The sequence below is a fragment of the Chinchilla lanigera genome, unplaced genomic scaffold, assembly GCF_000276665.1.
Source record: "Chinchilla lanigera isolate Chin_1 unplaced genomic scaffold, ChiLan1.0 scaffold00023, whole genome shotgun sequence".
Classification (NCBI taxonomy): Eukaryota; Metazoa; Chordata; class Mammalia; order Rodentia; family Chinchillidae; genus Chinchilla; species Chinchilla lanigera.
This window is the reverse complement of record NW_004955424.1, coordinates 21,888,155-21,903,200: the sequence shown is the minus strand read 5'-3', so window position 1 is coordinate 21,903,200 and position 15,046 is coordinate 21,888,155. Positions and strand designations below refer to the sequence as shown.

At 47.7% G+C, this 15,046-nt stretch overlaps 2 protein-coding genes across 2 annotated transcripts in view; both read left to right on the top strand.

Annotated features, from left to right (window-relative positions):
- Window positions 1-7,697: 7,697 nt before the first annotated feature.
- Window positions 7,698-12,954, top strand: LOC102029416. Its single transcript, XM_005385816.2, has 4 exons — window positions 7,698-7,784; window positions 9,116-9,598; window positions 10,674-10,770; window positions 12,139-12,954. Exons 1-4 carry the CDS (start codon window positions 7,698-7,700, stop codon window positions 12,216-12,218), a joined length of 747 nt encoding a protein of 248 aa, XP_005385873.1. The 3' UTR covers window positions 12,219-12,954.
- A 1,524-nt stretch (window positions 12,955-14,478) lies between these two features.
- B3gnt2 (UDP-GlcNAc:betaGal beta-1,3-N-acetylglucosaminyltransferase 2) overlaps window positions 14,479-15,046 on the top strand; it is a 28,822-nt gene continuing 28,254 nt past the window's right edge. The window contains exon 1 of the mRNA XM_005385732.2: window positions 14,479-14,558. The gene's annotated coding sequence lies outside the window, so the exon portion shown is untranslated. The remainder of the gene's footprint in view (window positions 14,559-15,046) is intronic.

The window sequence follows — 15,046 nt, the reverse complement described above, 5'->3', positions numbered from 1 at the left end:
TAGGAGGCTGGGGATTTAGCTCAACGGCACAGCGCCTGCCTGGCAATTCCCAGTACCGGAAAACAAAACAAAACAAAAAAAACCCTGGAGGAATTGATAGGTAAATGAATACAACATGAGAACATTGTTTTTGTTGTTTTGTTTTGTTTTTTGTTTTTCTAGAGACAGAGTCTCTCTTTGTAGTTCAGGCTGCCCTTGAACTCACTGTGTAGTCCAGGCTGGCCCTGAACTCTCAGTGCTCATCCTGTCTCAGCCTGCTGAATGCTGGACTCACAGGCGTGTGCCACCAGGCCCAGCCAAGAATACAGTGTTAAGTAAATCAGACACATAAGCTTAAAAATTGCATGGTTCCTCTTATAGGAGAAGCTCAAAGAATATATATGTGGAACAAGATGGAGGATAAATAGGAAATAGGGAGACGCTCAGATAACTTCCCAAATTACCTATTCTGCTGTTGCCAAAAAAAATTTTTTTTTGGTACTGGGAATCAAACTCAGAACCTTGTGTTTGCCAGGCAGGCACTTATGCCACTGAGCTATAACCCTGGCCCTCAAAAACATTTTTATATGCTAATTTGTTTCATTTATACTATTAGTTGCTCTTATTTCATTGAAAAAAGTTCTGTGCTGATCTGTTTCTTCTTTGTAAGAGTCTTTTTTGTTGTTATCATCTTCTTGAGTGACCACTCTGATAATATCTTAGTTACTTTTCTCATTGCTGAGACAAAATACCTGACACCTCAGTTAAAGGGAAAAGGCTTATTTAGCTCACAGTTTATAGAGGTTTCAGTCCATAATCAGCTGGCTCCAAGGCAGGGTGGCACATGGCAGACAGGCATTGCAGAGGACAAACAGTTCATGGTGGGCTGATGACAGCAAAGGCAACAGGAGACCTTAGTGTCTTTTTGCCCCCTTTATCATACCCAGGCTACTCGGGGTGGGCACGCTCACACCCTTAATCCTAGTGCCCTTGATCCTAGCATTGCACCAGGAATCAATCCCAGCATCACATACTCTAGAGCCACCCACCTCTGAAAAAGCCCCACCTGTAACTCCGTGAGGTTTTGGGGGGACATCTAGACCCAAGCCATAACAATAATGGTATACTGTGTATTAACTATTGCTATTCTCTTATTATCTTGTTAGAAATTTTATTTTTTCATAGAATTTAAAAAATAGAAACTGGGGGGCTGGGGATTTAGCTCAGCAGCACAGCGCCTGCCTGGCAAGCACGAGGTTGTGAGTTCGATTCCCGGTGGTCAAGAGAGAAACTGGGAGTGTTGCTCAGTAGTAGAGTACTTGCCTAGCTTGCTCCAAGGTTTGGATTCAATCCCCAGCACACGCACATCTTGCGCTCTCTCTCTCTCTCTCTCACACACACACACACACACACACACACACACACACACACACACACACGCACGGAGAATAATAGTTCTGGCACCTCTGGGCTTTAGTCGCCTGCAGCATCAGACTGAAACGCCTCGTTCTCCCTATTTACTCTGTTGAAATGTTTGAGGTTGCTGTAACACGTAATCTCTGTTCTTCCTGAATGTGTACACAAGTGCTCATGTTCACGTCTTTCATTCCTAGGTGTTAACTAGGTAGTAACAATGAACAAAGGAATTTCCCCAGCTTCTTTCAGTGACTGTTTCCTTACCCTAACACTTCCTGTGGGTCAGTCCTGCAGCCAAATTAGTAATCTAGCTAGGAAGTGTTCAAGGGGTAGAAGGAAGGAGATGGGGTCAGGGCCACATGGAGAAGCTGGATAGAATGTTATTTTAGTATTTTTAGTGAGACAGAAAAAACTTATGCAAATGCTTCCATTCCCTTTTCCTTCTAGTTGTGTAAAGCCTTTCTTTGTCCACAGTTCAGTCTTGGGTTAGACTCTTATTGACTATGTCTGTTTCGACCCTAGATAAAGCCTTATTTATTTGACCTGCGTATCCTTAATTGCTCATTTTGGCTTTCCTATTGTGTCCACTATGTTGGGAACCTTGGCAGGAAGCACACTATGGAAATGTGGAACTGAATGGTCTAATGTGTGTGAACTGGGCAATGCAGCACATGCCAGGGCTTAGCAGGATCTTAGCTTGTCCAAGACTAAGCCTGTGGATTTTCATTCTTGTGGGCATCATGCCCCTTAAATCTGAAGGCTTGGTTTCTACCCAAGCTCAGTCTACATAGCCATCTGCTGTGTAGTTCCGCCTGGCCTTTAACTCCCTGTGTAGCCCAGTCTGGCCTTGAATTCACGACAGTCCTCCTGCTTCAGCCTCCCAAGTGCTGAAGGTGTGGGCCCTGACACCTGGCTTCTGGCTGTCCTCTTACAGGCCATAGTGGCTGACTCTTGGAGGTTCCCTCTCCCTAAGCAAGTTGAGGGATAGGAGACAATGGGTTCCGAAGATAGTCCTGGTAAAAGATGCTCATGATGTTTTCTCTGGACAAAAGAGTGGACTCCAGTTTGGTTCCTAGGAGATGAGAGATTGCCTTGCAACATCCATCTCCCCGGTAGCAGATGACAAGTGACACCGAGACCACCCGCCCCATGACTAAAGCACTCCTTCCGCCATCTGTGGGGGGTGCAGATGCAGCCCTTGGTATCTTAACCCCTCTCTCAGCAGCTCACACTGGCAAGGGCAGCCTATGTCTGATGAGCAGCAGACGGAGGTGTAAACAGGCCTAGTCCTCTCATCCCAGTTTGGAAACACTCTGAGACACTGCAGCACCGCAGCGCCCTCCAGAGAGGTCAGCTAAGGCCATTATTGGGATTGCATTGCAGTTCAGCTTTTCTCTTAGCAGTAAATTCCTGCTTACTTCACTTCCCTGTAGGTGTTGATGCCGAAAATACTTCCCCGCAAATGTCCTACTTGCCAGCCTCCGTCTCAGAGCTGAAAAATTCTACTGCAATGCTCCATTTATTTTGGCCAGTAGAACCCCGAGTGTGTCCAGGGCCCATACCCTCTTCATGTGACAACCCAGGAGAGCCCACATGGGCCTTAGAGATTCGGGGTGATTATCACTCGCTTTTGCCAGTGATTGGCTTAGGAGGGGTCATATGACTCCATCCCAACCAATGAGATGAGGAATCTGTCTCAGAGAGGGACAAGGGTATTATGTATTTATAAAGCCAATGTTAGGCGACTGTGTGTGTGCACGGCTGGGGTGAAGGAGTGCTGACTCTGAAGAACCATTTTCAAGAATGACCTTAGGTGAGAAGGGCAGGGAATGGTGACGTAAAGGCTTTCAAAAAGTAAGGAACAAGGCTTGAGCTGAAATCGTTTGCCCAGACTAGGACGTTGATTTTTAGACAAACAAACAAACAAACAAAAAAAACAAAGATCACCCCTTCCTATCTCTGGTTTATTTGAAAAACGTAATTGCCCAGGGAAACCGCCTGAGACGGTAGTGGGACCGACGGGCAGGAAAGCCCTTTCCCCCGACTCTGCCCAAAGATTACTGCTTCCTTTTCTTTTTTTGAGGTATAATTTGCAATAAAACGCCCGGATGAGCAGTTAACTAATAAAGGATTCTCTTTCTGTGTGGGAAAAAAAGCATAAACCTGAAGTATTCCGTACTGTTACAGGAAAATAAAAACTCCCAAACTGAATGATACGGGACGAGTTCGTGTTCTCTAAAATCGGAGAATGAATTTTAGGAACAACGGAGGTTAAGAGCAGAATATATTTATTGAGAGAAAGAAAAGAAAGCTTTTGTCTAAGAGAGGGACAGAGTGGGAGCCGAGTGGGTTACCCAAGACTCTGTCTTTTCTAGGGACTTTTATGGAGCAAAACCATGAGGTGAGGTGGGTCCAAGGTAGGGAAAATGGACAGAACTATGGTCAGCCAATAAGAATTGTTTAGGTAAAATGATTAGATCGGGATCATATGGGGAAGCTAGTCATATAGCAAGCGGGCATGAATACAGAACGGGGCTTTTCCTCTAAGGGGCTGGGTCAAGGACTCTTCCAGGTGATCACTACCTATTTAGAGTATCAATCCCGGATGTCCATCCCTAGGGAGGTAGGTGGGTGCATTTGTTTAGTCCTTTGTCTTGAGGTCTGGCCCACAGCAAATTCGTATCTTTCCTGTTGGCTCCTTCGAGGGCCTGGCCCTGTCTGACTGCCTATACTATTTCTGTCTAACTCAGCTGCCTAGAGCAATAGAATGAATTGTGACGGTGGTATGCTCCTAGATAACCACTACTGGAGAGAGAGAACATTTTCCTTCCCCAGAACATTTTCTCATTCCTCTTTCCAGGCAATTATCTTCTTATCCCAGAAGCAACTAGTGTTTCGATTTCTCCACCATAAATTAGCTTTTACTTGTTCTTTTTTTTTGTTTTTTTTTAAAGGCAAGGTCTCACTGTATAGTTGAGACTGCACTTGAACTCACTTCCTAGCCCAGGCTAGCCTTCAACTTGAAGCAATCCTTCCTGCCTCAGCCTCCCCAGTGCTGGGATCACAGGCATGTGTGCCACCATGGCCGGTCTCACCCGTTCTGAACCTCTTTGTGTATGACTGTTCTGGCTCCATGTGCTTTGTGACTCACTCGTGCTGTTTGTATACCCTGCTTCCCTTTGAAGACTGACCGCTGCTCTCTGATTTCCCGAGTATTGGCTGTCCTGCTTGAGGAGGAAGCTCTGCCCCTCCTGGTGATGACTTTGCTGGTGGATGGATGAATGTTCCATGTGAATTTCCTGAGTCCTTGAGTCCTGAGGACCAAGGAGATGCCTCCTTCCATTGCTGTGTGTACACAGGCTCATGACGCTGCAAACACCGAGGAATGAAGTCTTGAACCAATGGGGGAATCCAGGACAGTTTTTATTGGAAATAAATGGAAGAAGAGTTAACTCCTGTATTTCCAGGACTGATCCCAAATGGGGTGGCCCCATGGTCCCCTGATCTAGAGCTGATTATTCATTAAACAGAGCATAGGAATTGCTCAGTTGTTTCATGGTCATTTATCACAGGTGGCTCTGTGGATTTAAAATGACCAACTGGAACCCAGGCTTTTACCCCAGTTCTTAAACATGTAGGATTTACAAAAAAAAAAAAAAAAAAAAAAAAACATGTAGGATTTACAGGAATCTGGGATCTTAGAAGAAGCTGGTTAATTTGCATTATAATTTGCTAAAAAAATCAGGAACTTAGTACGAAGGAGCTGCACCTCCCTTTAGTAGAGAGTGGGCTGCATCCCATACTGCCTGAGGAGAGGCTGGGGATTTAGCTCAGTAGCACAGAGCCTGCCTGGCAAGCGCAAGGTTGTGAGTTCGATTCCTGGTACTGGAAGAAAAACAAAAAACAAAAAAACAAAAAAACAACCATACTACCTGAGGAAATGCACTCCCCAAAGTCCTAGTTCACTGCCTATTCTTAATTTGTATCAATGTGGCTGTTCACCCCCTCTGTCTCAGGCCCTTCGTCTAGCTAGCTGCCTTACTCATAAGCTCACTGTACTGGCTTGTGTCTAGATGTCTCCCCAAAGCCTCATGCAGTGGGGCTTTTTCAGAGGCAACTGAATCTAGGGTGTGTGATTGATTCGTGGGCAATGCTAGGATTAAGGGTGCTAAGATTAAGGGTGGGTGATTACTAAATCAATACACTGGGTCGGCTGGCACCACCCTAATCCTAGTAGCCTGGATACGATATAAGGGACAGAAAGAGGCTTGCTTGTCTTTTCTCCCTTATTGCTTTGCTACCTTCTGCTCACTGTGAATGTTTCTCCTTTGTGAGGCCTATTTGCCACACCACACCGCCTTGGAGCCCGCTGGTTATGAACTGAAACCTCCACAAACTGTGAGCCAAATAAACTTTCCCCTTTCACTTTGGGTGTCCAGTATTTTGTCTCAACAACAAGAAAAGTAACTACAACACTAACTAAAGAAACTATTTTCTACACTTCCAGGGGAAAGCAGTTGGAGTTTTGGTTCTGCATGATGATGATAAAGCCAGAACACTTGCAGGAGGGACAGAATAGTACTCCTGTGGACCCAGGACGAACACCGAGCCTGCCTGGCATTCTATCTGAGATACCACCTGATCTCCATCCTCATGAGGACTTGGTCCCATGACCAAGGCCAAGGAGGGTAACATGGGCTAATTGAAAACTACTGAGAATGTTTAAATTTTTAAAATTTTATTACAGTAAAAAGACATTGTCATTAATCCCCCTCACTTTGAACACTTACCCCCTTTTTCTTGCCACTCTCTGAAGTTCTCAGAGTCCTCTTTGTCTCTGTACGAAATATGGTGTTAAAAAATATAGTGAATGCTGTTGCCAACTGTCATCCAACAGAAAGCCAGGCTTGTGAAAACAGCCTGTCCTCATCCGAATTATTCACCAGAGCTGGTGTTATGCAACTTCCGGCTCTTCCCCTAAGACAGGATGACCATGCAAGGGAAAGGTTTTGAGTCAATTGTGGATCCTGACATAGCTATGACAGTGCAACTAAAGACATTCATGAGAGGATTTCAGAGCTGCTTCAAAAGTGGCAAGAATGATGGGATAAATGTTTTTAAAGGAAGGAGTACTTTCATGGGTATTATAGCAATGTGTTTACTGCAACACATTTAAAAAAGTTTAAGCATTCGCCATAATTTTCTTTTTTTTTTTAATGGTTTCTTTTTTTTTTTTTTCTGGTACCAGGAATCGAACTCACGACCTCGCGCTTGCCAGGCAGGCACTGTGCCGCTGAGCTAAATCCCCAGCCCCCCATAATTTTCAATCATACCATATACACTCACTCAGGCACTTGGTCTTTTTTTTTTTTTTTTTTTTTTTATACTGGGAATCCAACTCAGCACCTTGCGGTTGCCAGGCAGGCACTATACCACTAAGCTATATCCCCAGCCCTCAGGTACTTGGTTATAAATGACCTTTTTTATTCATTTTTAAAAATTTTTTTTTTATAAATGACCTTATTTCCTCTTCCTGGGTACTCTTTTTTTTTTGAAACAAGGTCTCACTATGTAGTCCAGGCTGGCCTTGAACTCACTATATACCCAGGCTGACTTCAAATTTGTGGTAATGCTCCTGCCTCAGCCTCTGGGAACTCTGAGAGGAATTAATATCCCCAAGAGGACTTCATTCAGGTTCTTCCCAGAGTGGGATTTGAGCCTGGGTTTAGAGACTTTCACATGATCTTTCACCTGCAGCAGCCAAGTCCTGGGTGGCTGTGTATGAGTGGCACTTCTCCAGGTGGTGGTTATACCTCACAATTATATCCACAACCAGAGTGCTGCATGGATGGCTTCATGGGACTCAGAGCCAGAAATACTTCTTTCCTTAGTAAAAGCCAACCAGTTCTTGTTTTCCAGAAATGTTCTCTTTCTTCTTAGCCAGGCAGTGTTGGCCTTTGGTAAAGGTCAGCAGATTTTTGTAATGCCCCTTGGAAATCACTGTTTTATAACAATTGTGTTTACAATTGAAAGTTTCTAGACCATAGGAAGCTTTACAAAGGATGATGCCAGCAAAGAGGCATTAAGTTCTCTAATAGGCTTATGCCTGGATAATCGTATTAACAGCACTGTCTCATGCTTGGCGGTGCAATTACGGGCCTCTCCTCTTGAATGTAATTTTGCAGTTTGATGATAATTAGAGTATGATTTTGCATTTCTCTTTAACCGAGAGTTCCATGTACAAAACAATATGATGACCCTAACAGGGACAGCTGTTTGTGTCCCTTCCACTGGCTGACTTTATGCCCCACTACAATGCCATATGCAAGCTGGACTTCACTAATCTGGGAATTCTAAGTTCTTCCAGCATCAGGACTGTGGGCTATGGAGTGAGTCCCCTAGGAATCATGACATTTGTTTCTAGTATCTGCATCTGATAATGAGGCTTTATGTTTTTCTGCTGTTGCAAAGTCACAGTAACCTTGGAAGCACAGCATCTGGCTTAGGAGCGAGGTGATTATTAACTTGTGACTTAATTGTCCAACAGTCAAGATATTATCTCTACCATTAGGTGTTTGCCCAAAGAAGGCCCCACAAGTAGCTTTCCTTCTTTTCCTCCCTTTTTGTTTCAAGAGATTTCAACTAGAATCCTAAGAACTCGAGCGCCAAGATTCTATACTTTCCCTCAATAACTAACCTTTTATCCATTGGCAGAAGTGCTTGTTTTCACAGACCCACATGTGACTGATTAATAAATTAGCAAAAAATTGTTCTCCATCTCAAATAGCCTAGGTTCACAGCTTACAGATGGCTGGGTTTCCTGCCGCTGCTATCTGTGTGCACCCCCTTCGGCATGCTTGGACCCCTTCTGGGCCTGTGCTGAAAAAGAAGGGAGGTGCAGGGCTGAGGTACCAACCAGGCTACAGGGCTGTGAGGCTTGCCCCGAGGAAGGAGGCCCTCGTTCTAAAGCATCTCCAAAGGGTTGCAGAAGCTGGTTCCAATAGAAGCCAGGAAGTAGAAGCCAGCTCTGGGCTTGGAGATGCTTGAGCTCCGGGGTGTCTGCTCTGTGGGCTTGGATCTGAACCGTGGGTCTTTGGGTGCTCCTGGCTAGTGAGGCTGTAAAAGAACATAGAAGGCAGATGTGGCCCCAGGCTTTGGCGTTGTGGGCAGGCAGTCCGGCCACGTGCAGCGAGGCAACAGAGCTTGAAAGCTAAGAAGGAAGGGCGTCCAGGTCAAATTGCTCAAAAGCCTGCAGCATGGCTAGCAAAATGCCACAAGGGTGGTAGCAGTGAAGGGGTCCAGAAACCTGCTGAAGGGCAGCCTCTGACTCCAGCAGAAAAACAGGGGACATGAGACACCCAAGTGAGAAGCCTAGGGCAAAGCACATGTATTCACTGTGAGTCCATCCTGCAGGTCACCCTGTGAGGAGCAGCTGCATACCCCAGACGGACGGGGCTCCAGGAGCAGCGAAAGGCTGGGACACAGGGCTGGCAAGGGAAACCCAGGACCTAGAACCCTTTTGTAGACCCAGGTCACTGTCAGGTCAACAGTCTCTGCAGCCACAAAATATGTGCGTATTTGCAAATATTCTTAGGCGAAGAGAGAAGCCTGGGTGCTTTCCACCTTCGTTCTTCCAGGAAGCCTCCCAGACCTTCCAACCCTGGCTAATTGTTCCCTTTTCTGACCTCAGATCTCTTATTGTCTGCACCGTACAATTTAGCACTTAATCAGACTCAGCTGTGCATTCCTTTCTAATTGTTTTGGATGTATTTGTCCTGTCTCTGGGGCAAAATTACAACTTCCTCTGGAGCACAGGCTGTGTTCTTCGGAGGGCTACTGGGAGAGAGGTAGGAGTATACAGGGGTGGGAGCAGGGCTGTAAACAAAGGAAACGGCACACATACACACAAGGTTTTACAGTGTGGAAAGTACTCGTGTTTAATGTATACCCTCTGCCCTGTGTAACAGCCCTGAGAGTAGGTGTGCTCCAGCATCAGCCTTCAGACAGCGAAACAGAGACTAAGGCCAACAAGCTGTCGAGGAAGGAGCTGAGTAGCAGATGTAGGGTAAGCCTGGAATTCCTGACCGCCGGCCACACAGGGCCTCCAGGCTTGCTGACCAGAAAGCCCCGAGCAGAGAAGGCAGAGAGTGAGAGGCTCTCACATGTTACATACCCTGATGGAAATCTCGGGAAAGAAAACAAGGTGAGGTGACGCGGCCCTCTTCCGCAGAGCTACTCGGTCAGGCTTCCTAAGGGGACAACCAAGGCGAGGTCCACCGTGCCGCTCATGTTTGTTTTCGTCTTCATTCTCTCCTAGATCCTCTGTTCCTTTGTCACACCAGTGTTCTGTTCTTTCTGGGGCTGACTTACCTTCTCGGCCCACCTGCTACCCCTCAAATCCTTGCACATGGTCCTCTGGAACTCCAGACTTCAACACACAAACCCAATCAACAGGTGGTTCATCAGTCAAGGGGTCTGTCCTTCCACCCATCTATCCAGATGGAAGGGGTCTGTCCACCCATCCATCCATCCAGTCACCCGTCCCCCATCAATCTCTGCTCAGAACTAGATTCCTACTTTCTTCGTTTTCACTGCAGCACTGGGAGAGGGGGCAGCTAATTCTCCCCCGTGTCCCTGAGAGCCCAGGGCAGAGGTGCATTCTCTCCCCATCACCGCTTCTCTGCCTCCTTTGAGGCTCTGCCCAGACATATTCTCTCTGCCCCTGCCTGCTGCTTCCCATCTTGTGACCATGTCATCTCTTCTTTCTCCCTTCACAGCACAACACCGATCCCGACCCACGTCCTGGATGGCTTCACTCGCACAGAGAACCGCCTAACACCCCAGCCCTTAATCGCTGACCTCAGATTCTCGGGGACTGTCTCTCCTACTCTGCTCATGTCACAGCCTACCTCTGCTGAGGGCCTACACGCCGCCTCCTGAGCCTCTTCCCTCACCCCCCAAATGTCTGACCCAGCATCCTTTCCTTTGCATGTGACTAAGACTTGATTCCTTTGACTTCTCCGGTCCTTTGACTTCTGTCCTTTCTCTCTGATCACACGTCACGCCAGCCTCACTTTGGCTAAGGCTCTTAATTCCTTCATTCTACTGTGCTAGCAATTCCCTCACCACAGCTGCCAGAGTGGGCAGCTAAGCTGTTAGAGGAAACCACATAGGAGGGTCCCCGACCTCACTGTCACGCTGCCTTGCTATGTGGCTGTTTCTCTGGTTGTCACAGCCTTTTGCAGGGACTGACTCAGGCTTCCTCCACTCTCTTCAAGCCTCAGACTGGTCCTTGCCCCATCACCAGCTCCTTAGGTCACGGAGCAAGAAGTCATTGTGTGGAAAGATTCAATTACCAGCACTACACCTGCTTGGGTCAGTCCTGCAACCTCCTTTCTCATGTTACAATAGAAAGGGGGGCCCCTGCATGAGGCCAGACCTTCAGTTCATAATCTGGTTCCCCCCCTCCCTTGGGTACAGGAACCTTTATTGTCCATTGTCCTCTCCCAGCTGTTCCTTCATTTTCTTTTTTTTTTTGTCTTTTTGAGGCAGGCTCTTGCTATGCAGTTCAGGTTGGCCTGTGCTCACTTTGTAGCCCAGGCTGGTCTCGAACTTGCAATGATCCTCCTGCCTCAGCCTTCCGGGTGCTGGGATTATAGGCATGCGCCGCCACACCTGGCCATTTTCCTCTTCTCATGGGATCCTACCTCTTTGCAATCAAATGCACTCAACTTATTCCATCGTAAGAAATATATATATATTTTTTTAATAAACATACATCCATTTATGAAATAGGATAGGAACATTACAAACTTTACACAGTTATGGATAGATTAGTAGGAAAATATCAATGGCTGCTGTAATACATGGTGGTATCTTCAAAGTGGTTTCTCAGGAAGACAGAGATATGCAAGAAGGATCTAATAAGTAGTTACAGCCTAAGGGTTGTCAAAAATAGCATATTACCTCCTCACCAGTGACTTCTTTCACTGAGGTATGATGGCTGGAAGGAAGGCCAGGATTGAAAAGAAGGACCGAGAGACTTGCACCTGTGTCTAGCAACAGGCTGTTTTCTTGTTCCTCCATAGTCATGATTACCCAGGGCTCCTCAATGGAGATGACGGTCTGGCCAGAGGGAGAAGGCAGAGCATGCCCCAAGCCCTCTCATTCCTGTTGGACTAACTGGTAGCATGGGTCTAAGCTCTGGGGCCTCCACCTCAGAGGGCAGACCGATCTCCAGTGGTCTCCTTTGCATCCAGGGCATGGCCCATGGGGCCTCTTAGGGCAGTTCCTCTTGAGGTGGCCTGGCTTTTAACAGTGGTAGCAGATGAATGCAGTTGTCGAGTTCTTCTTGGAGCCCCGGGAATCAGACCTGGGATCTGTTTCTCTTAGTGGTGCAGCAAAAGCAGCTGCTTTTTCTTGGTCTCTTTGTTTTCTCTCCTTGGCCTCCTCCTCATCATCGTAAGAAATATTAAAACTATAAACTAGGATGAATAAATCATTGTAACAGTCCCTGATTTCAGTCCTCACTTCTCTTATATTATGCAGTCCAATCTTTCAAGAGTTGCCTGAGCTCAGTGCCTTTCCTTTCTTCCCCTCCCACTCTTCTGTCTACTCCAGTTATGTCCCATCCCCTCACTCCAGCAGCCCTGCTTCCCCAAAGTCCCAGTGACACTAAGTTCATTAAACCCAGGGTAAGTTATTCAGTCATTTCATGTTTAACTGTTGTGCCCCTCTCTCCAGATATACTGTGGGCTCCGAGGGAGAAATCTGTGTCTGCAATGTTCACCACTCCAGCACCAGGCCCTGTGCCTCACATCTAGTGACCGGTCAGAACACACTGTTGAAGCGATGAATAATACCTGTCTGCCTACTGATGATGACTCCTGGTCCTAACCTAATAGTAGGGACCACAACCAAGTGGGTATGGAATCCAGCACTGAGTCATCCCACCGAAGTTACAGTGCGACTGTTGCTGACACACTCACAACCACACTAATAAACAGCTCCGTGGAGAGAATGCCCTTTATTTTTAAATTTTAGGGCCTGCCTGGCCTTTGGCAGCTGTGAAGGACAAAAGCTGAACTTCCTTGTCGCTTGCCAGCTGACATTGTAGGAGTTCCTTGCTAAAAAGTCCCAGCCTGCCAATCCTTGAAAATGTGCCTGTGACCAGTGGGAGTACATTTAAAGGGAAGGCACACAGTGAGAAAACAGGAATCCAGTGGTGCATAAGAACCTTAGGGCACGAGTTTTCTCCCCTCACAGCATTTAAAGATCAAAACAGCTGCCTACAGTTATCTTTATTTAAACCAAGGGACATGGTCTCAAGACTATTTTGACATGGGATGAAAGAAACAGGTTTCACTTACCTATTAACCACTTAACAATTTACTCCAGTGGTCACTCGGGCAGTGAGTTTGTTTACATACGATCTTGAGCATCGCTGGAGCAGGTGTCATTTCAACCAGTTAATTTCTGTACTGAATCAATTTGATAAAATTCTTTTGTTTTTTTTTGTTTGTTTGTTTCTTTCTCCGGTACCAGGAATCGAACTTACAACCTTGTGCTTGCCAGGCAGGCGCTGTGCCGCTGAGCTAAATCCTCAGCCCCTAAAATTGTCATTTTTATACTTCTTGTTATATTATCTTATAAAAATTAATAAAAACTAGGCAAGGTTTGGTCATCCTATATTTAAATATTTGGACTGACTTATAAGTCGTTAATTTATACTTTCAGATAGGTTTCTTAATTTCTAATTTGTTTTCTTGAAATGTTTTATTAGCTTTCTAAATTAGGAAAGGAACTCAAACTTGGAAAACCCAAAATCAGTAAGGGTATGAAGTTTAGCCTCCTTCCTTCTACACCAATGCCCAAACTGTGGTCAGCTGCGGATAACTGGCCCTGTGAACCCTTCCAGATGTCTTTTCAACGAACATATAAAAACCCTACAAACTGGCCGTGGGGGAACATGCCTGTAATCCCAGCAGTCCGGAGACTAAGGCAGGAGGATCTCAGCGAATTTGAGGCCAACCTGGGATACACAGCCTGAACTACATAGTGAGACTGTCTCATAAAACCAAACCAAACCAAACCAAACCAAAAAACTAAAACCACATACACAATCCAACGTGTTTCTCAAACATCAATGTTTTAGGAACGTGTGATCAGCATAAAAGCAGAAAGGTCTTAAGATCGCAAATCATAACATTTCCAGGTCCACGGACTCAGAATTTTCCTTCCTAGTGGGCCATACCCACGTGCCTCTGTGCTTCCAGCGACAACCTGCTCTTCTTTTGCTCGAGATTAAAAGTACAAAGGTGGGCATGATGGTGCATGTCTTTAATACCCGCACTGGGTTGGCTGACGAAGGAGGATCGCTTCTCCGAGTCCTAGGCCAGCCAGGGTTCCGTAGTGAGTTCAGGGCCAGCCTGAACTACACAACGAGCCCCTGTCTCAAAAAACAAAAGCAAAACAAAAAATCACGTATGATCTCGTGTGAGTTGGGCTCACAAGTTATGACTAACAATTCGTTCACCTTGACTAACTCCACTTCTGCCTGCCTTCCAAACGCAAAAAGTGGGGCGAGGTGTTCTTAATTCTTTAGTACAATTATCTAAAGGAGCTTGTTTTTTAACCCAGAGAGATAAGAACCACGCAAAGGGAGAGTACAGGTGCGCCCCGGGTAGGGCCTGCCTTCCCCACGGAGCGCTCCTTGCCCTTGCTGGCTGAGCTGGGCCTAACGGGGGCAGCTTCGCCATCTGGCAGCGCCGGGTTTACCTAGGGGCCCGCAAGTGGTGCCATCAGCCGCTAGGACTTATCTCTGTTCTCAGTGCTCCCACGAGCAGGAAGGGGCGCTGGGCTAGGAGGGCGCGCCGCGCCTAGCAGCCCCTGCGGGTGGGTGTGGTCGGCGCAGCCCCTCCCAGCCCGTGGAGCCCCGAGCGACGCGAGGAGTCCGCGTTCAGCCGCAGGGCTGCGCCCAACTGTCAGCTCCGACCCGGGGGCCGCGGCGCGTGTTCGCCTCCCAGCGCCCGGCACCGTACTTGTTCGACGTCCCGAGACTCGGGCCTCGAGGAGGATCGAGGCTCCCGATCCCGTGTTTTGGACGGCTTCGTAAGCCCTAGGATCCGGTGGCAGCAGTCGTGGGCATCGAGCAGGTGGTGCAGGTGGGCGGGCGGTCCCCCTCGGCCTTGGCTCCCCTTCCTTTCTCCGAACCTCTCACCCCGGCCCCGGACTGAGGGGCGGCCGGGACCTGTCTCGGCCCCGGAGAGGTCCTGGAGTCCTCCAAGCGACGCGCCGCGCTCCCCAGCCCCGCACGGCCCGCGGGGGCTGCTGTCCCGAGGGACGCCGGCTGGACAGAGCGAGCCGGTCTTCCACTCTCCGGCTGCCCGGCTTTGCGGGAAGCCTACTTCCTGGGGGTCCCCTGTCCTCACCCTGTCCTCACCCAGTTTAACCTTTTGCTTTCCAAGAGTCGGCAGGGGCCACAGGTCCCCGGAAGCCAAGGAAAGCCAGAGCCCGGGTAAATACCAGAAGCCCACGAGCCAGGCGGCCGGAGCCGGACCGTCCCAAAACTTGGGCCGCTGGGCGGTGCGCGGCCGCGCGGGGCGGTGACGTCAGGGCGGGAGCCGGCCCTGATTGGGGCGTCGGGCGGGGC